The sequence below is a fragment of the Odontomachus brunneus genome, unplaced genomic scaffold (assembly GCF_010583005.1).
Source record: "Odontomachus brunneus isolate Ranch 3 - 2012 unplaced genomic scaffold, Obru_v1 Obru_scaffold_080, whole genome shotgun sequence".
Classification (NCBI taxonomy): Eukaryota; Metazoa; Arthropoda; class Insecta; order Hymenoptera; family Formicidae; genus Odontomachus; species Odontomachus brunneus.
In genome coordinates, this window is record NW_022639530.1 from 1,187,257 (window position 1) to 1,192,612 (window position 5,356).

General features: G+C 36.2%; 1 protein-coding gene across 1 annotated transcript in view; it reads left to right on the forward strand.

Annotated features, from left to right (window-relative positions):
* Nucleotides 1–252: 252 nt before the first annotated feature.
* LOC116847579 overlaps nt 253–5,356 on the forward strand; it is a 12,415-nt gene continuing 7,311 nt past the window's right edge. The window contains exons 1-2 of the mRNA XM_032822704.1: nt 253–318; nt 3,832–3,978. Coding sequence (XP_032678595.1) covers nt 253–318; nt 3,832–3,978 — 213 coding nt within the window. The remainder of the gene's footprint in view (nt 319–3,831; nt 3,979–5,356) is intronic.

Below are 5,356 nucleotides of genomic sequence, written 5' to 3' on the forward strand. Positions count from 1 at the left end.
TTCAAAATAAGAAAATTATTAGTTTTGTCGGATTTTTAATTACGAATTCAACTAAGTGAAACTCACCTTCGCGCCAACTTTGCCAGGCTCCTCCAGCATAGCATCTCCTTAGAGTCGAGTGCTCGTTTCTGTAACAAAAAGCAAATTTAATTTAGTATTAATTCGTTACATGACAATGGAGGCATTCAGGAACTCGATTCAAAATAAGAAAATTATTAGTTTTGTCGGATTTTTAATTATGAATACAAATCAATGAAGCTCACCTTCGACCCGACTCAAACAGGCACGAGCCGAATCCTCCGGCGCGGCATCCCCCAGGTATCGCATCCTCTAGAACTGCGTGACTACGTCTTTTCTATTAGATTTCTGTAACAGAAATTTAATTTAAGTTAGTATCAATTAGTAATTTAATAAATTAGTATTAACTGGTTACACACGACAGCAAAACGAAGAAAAGAAATTGTCATAACGGCACGTTCGAGTTCCTTCTCAATGTGCAATAAAAAATAATTAAACGATAACCGAATAAAGAAATAATAATACCCGATTAATTAATAGATAATGATAATGTCTGATCGTATAATAATATCCGTACAACCGTATAATAATATCGAGTAATATTAATTAATTACATACAGAATTGTTCGATTAAATCAATGCCGATTAAATATTATCATCATCTGTTTATTATTCGAGCATTATTAGTTCTTTATTCGGTTATCATTTAACCATTTTTATTACGTATTGGGGAGCAATTCAAATTAAGTTGCTTCAACCGAATAAAGAACTAATAATACTTGAATAATAAATGGATGATAATATTTGATTGGCATTAAGGAATTTGATTGTGACATTTCTCTAACAAGTAAATATAACAAGTAAAAAAAGTAAATGAAACGCAGTAATTATCTGCTGCGGTAAAGCCTGCAACATCTGCTTGCGTGATAAGTACGTGTCTCAACTCGTCTTAATAATCAGCTTAATTGTGCCGAAGTTAAAATGCGGTATTAAAAATCGACATAAAACAGTTTAGAAAATAACGCGGCAGCTTCGCGATGCGTTCGCCTCGGCGGCTGATAGCGTTGTGGCGTGATTCCATGTACTCGCGCACGCGTGTTTACCTGACCGGCAGCACGTCTTCCCCCTCCCCCCGACGCGCCGCTCAGTCAGCGGCACGAGCTGGGGTGCGTTCCGTTTACACGCATGATGTGCATGAAACGCAGCGTTAGAGTGACAGAGATACGAAACTAATAGCGAATTCGGTAGCTTGCACTAGTGCGCACTGAGTGCGCATTAAGGCTTGTTTACAGTACATTCTTATATTTAAGATCGTGTCTTAAATACATATTTAAAAACATTTTAACTAATAAAATGATTCGTACGGATGTTATACATATCATATTATGGTTAAAAATATTTGAGAATTTATTTGAGAATTATTTAAGACAATCTTTAAATATAATAACATACTATGAACAAGCCTTAGTGCGCACTCAGTGCACACTAGTGCAAGCAACCGAATTTGCTATAAGATAAAATGAGAGGGAGAGCACTCGGGTAAGGTTCTCGAACCTAGGTTAGGTTAGTTCTCGAACGCATGGACTGTCTCAGCTCTGAGGTAGTGCAGTTCATGCGCTCTCATGCGTTCGAGAACTAACCTAATCTAGGTTCGAGAACCTTACCTGAGTGCTCTCCCTCTCATTTTATCTTACTCTCGTATTTCTGTCACTCTAACGTTGCGTTTCATGCGCATCATGCGTGGAAACGGAACGCACCCCTGGCCGTTACGATGATTTGTTTACCCAGCTTTTGTTGAGCCTAGAGTTTCTGTTAAGGCCAAATCACATTAACGATTAGTTCGTGCCGAGCGGGGTTAGCTTGAAGATGAGTTTCATTAATTAACATTTGTAATTTTATTTAGAAATTTGACAAAATTGATAATTCTCTTGTTCGAAATCGAGATAATTTAAATCGAGTCAAAAATCGTGTTAAATTGTAATTGCACGCGAGAATTTTTTTCTGAGTGACATCATCACTTGAAAAATTTTGATTTTTTCTGATTACGAGATTTATTTGCAACGTCGAGAAAAACGAAAGTGGAATATTCCAAGTGTGAATGCATTCTAAAAAATTCTCCCAGCGTGAAAAATATCGTGTTTATTGTTCTTTAATCCTTCAAACTTCTTCACTCAAATCGTCATCAATGCACAAATCTAATCGGCGAAATGGCATTTTTCTGTTCCAGAAACGAAAGCAAAATGTGGCTACCTTAATCGGCGGTTTGGTGAGTCAAAACAAGAAATATATTAATAAAAGAAAGACAAAAAGTCTTTCAATGTAATGCATGCTTATCGAATCAATGCGATTTATTTGTAGTTGTAGTATGTGTACGTGCCGTCCAATAAAAATCACCCTACTCGAAACAATCGGAAGATCACTTTTTCAAATAATAATATTAGTGATAATATATATTTTACATAAATTTGGCAAATAAATTTTGAAGTATTTTTCTCGCAATGTATATATATTTAGAAATTGATTAACTTAGATTATTGATTGGTCGACGATTTTTGTCGAAGGAAATTTTAATCAAACCCCAACACTATCTGGTAGATACTTAAAGTATTGAGTATACGCTCTGAACATTCAAAACTTTGTAAAATTATCCAGTTTTATTAAACGCGATCTTCAAGGTGTCTCGAACAATGCGCCAACGCGCAAAGGGATTGCGCCACAGAGATTGTGCTACATAAAATGCGCACCCGTCACATCACCCGTGTCACAGATCTTTCACCGGTCATTAATTTTCTCAATTTTCTCTCTCGCGTGAGTTTGAATCACGATTGTATTTTATAAAGTAGAGTTCGTTATTAAGTAAAATTCGATATCGTGCGGCACCTACACGAAGCGATCTAACATGATTATATATAATATATAAACTGCTCGCAAAATTTCACGATTGTCAGAACATTTTCATGTTTGAATTTTTCATTTAGAGTTAAAGTTTTCTAATGCGGAACTCAATAGAGACAATGCTAGCGAACGTTGATCCCTCGTGAAAAACGCGATGTACACAAGTTAGACATGCGAGCAGTTGTTTGTTTACTTACGCGGCGCGCGACAAATTCCATCAAACGAAGACAGACGTCTTACGCAGTAACACTTTTTTCGGATGAATTTTGTGCAAAAGCTTTATTTCTATCGTCACAATTTTCATAATTTCTAATTTTTTATTCACGCTCGCGTTCGTGATTATTAATTTGATAGGTTTGATTATTAATTTGATTATTAATTTGATAGGTTTGCGAATTTCACCGGATCATATTTGCGGAAGAATTGCGAGCGAACTTCGCAGAAATATTGTGGAGTTGTTATCCGCAAAAGCATTGCGGAATTGTTTTCGCAAAAGTATTGCGGTGCTTTTATCCGCAAAAATATTACGGAATTGTTTCCGCAAAAATATTGCGGAGCTGTTATTCGCAACAATATTGCGGAGCTGTAGTACAGTCTACTACGCTGCACCATCGAAACGTTACATTAAGGATATTCCGTGTCGTACGTGACAATTTCGCACAGATTACTTTACTCACGCGTCGAAAGGTTTCGCGAGATCGGGCTTCACGTCGCGTATTCCCTTCGCTCGCGAATTCCGTTTACTTTATAAGTGATTTGCGTCGCACATGTATCAAAGCGATTCATTACAATTCAATTGGACCGTTGTCGAATTCGTCCCACATACTCGTCGTTTATCCGAAAGACCGATATTTTTTCGAAGACGCAGTTCGCGATATTTCATACGCAATTCGGAACTCGGAGTGTATCCCCCAAGAGAGAGACTGGATTTTTCGTGAAATCTCCGTTAGATTATCGTGGTCGAGAGTGAATTACAGGCAACGTGGGACGCGAGGACCATTGCAGTATCAGACGCAGCGACAGGATGGCTGGTGGGCCTTGGACACAGTGGGACGACGCGTAATGGTGAGCGCTCAATTTAGACGCTCATATAGTAGACACAAAGAGTCACTTTACGTAGGCTGCATGCACGTAGACGTAAATCGTATTGGGTCCGACGGGAAGTAAAGTAAGAATTGGAATTTGCAATTCGCCGGAGTTATGTAAGAATGATCCAACCAAACAATTTAGCTCTGAGATTTTCGCAATAGTTCAACGAGTCAAACATTTCCATTTCTTTAAGAGTACTGACTAACTTAATTCTTAGAAAAATGTACATACTTGAATATTTTTGTATGGTTTAAAAAGATGTGAATGGAGTATCCATTGATAAAATCTTATAATTGTTTTAATTGGATCATTGTTGCATACTAATGACCAATTGAAATTTTGACTTGGCAAGCTTTTTTCTGGGATAATTTTTAACAGTGTAAAATAATTTTCGCGTTTGCAAAGGTGTATTTTCGTAAATGACGTAAAGTGTGCGAATTTTGCTCTACATCGTCTCTTGAATGACTATGTGCGTTAATGTCACTCTAGTCTCTCAGTAACACGTCCAGAATCTTGAGTATAATTTTTCAATAGCCCAAAATCACGTTCATAATCGACGTTCATAAATGTCGGATTCTTGCGCATTGGCCAAAATTCGGTCATGTTACTGCAGGTTATTAAATCATATAGTGTTAGCATCTAGAGCACATTCTGAAATAATATCTTACAGTTTTTTTAAGTAATTTTCGCTTTCACAAATATGTATTTTCGAAAATATGAAGTTTGACTATTTTTCTTTGCATTGTCTCCCGGATCACATGGGATGCTCCGCTTTACCATGCAAAAGAGTTTTTAATTCGACGCAGGTAGAAAGAAGTAGAATTTTTACAGAAAGATTCGATGTCGTAATAGTAACTGTTTCTTATCGTTCTCATCTCATATTGAGAGAATGCGCTGCTTCATTTTCGTACGTACTTTTACCATGTAAAACGGTTTTTAATTTTGTCGAATCAGTATGAGACAATAGTTTTGCAAAGATATTCGATATCACATCAACGACATTTTCCAACAAATTTGTATTGACTTGAGCAAATTAAAAATGCTTTTATAAAAGCACATGCATACATGAAATAGGGCATTCCTGTCTCAAGAATGAAAACAATGTGGAACTATTGCTATCGTGACACTGATTTCATTTTTCAAAAAATGCAGGGTACTGACTACTTTAATTTATATGATAAAATTACGTGCGAAAATAAAATGTAACATTCCCTTATAGAAATATCATACTAAGAATCATTGATAATTACTTATTATCCAGTATTTTTAATACTGAAAATAAGTAATTATCAATGATTCTTAGTATGATATTTCTATAAGGGTTGGTCAAGTGCGAAATGAAAATGATACCTCA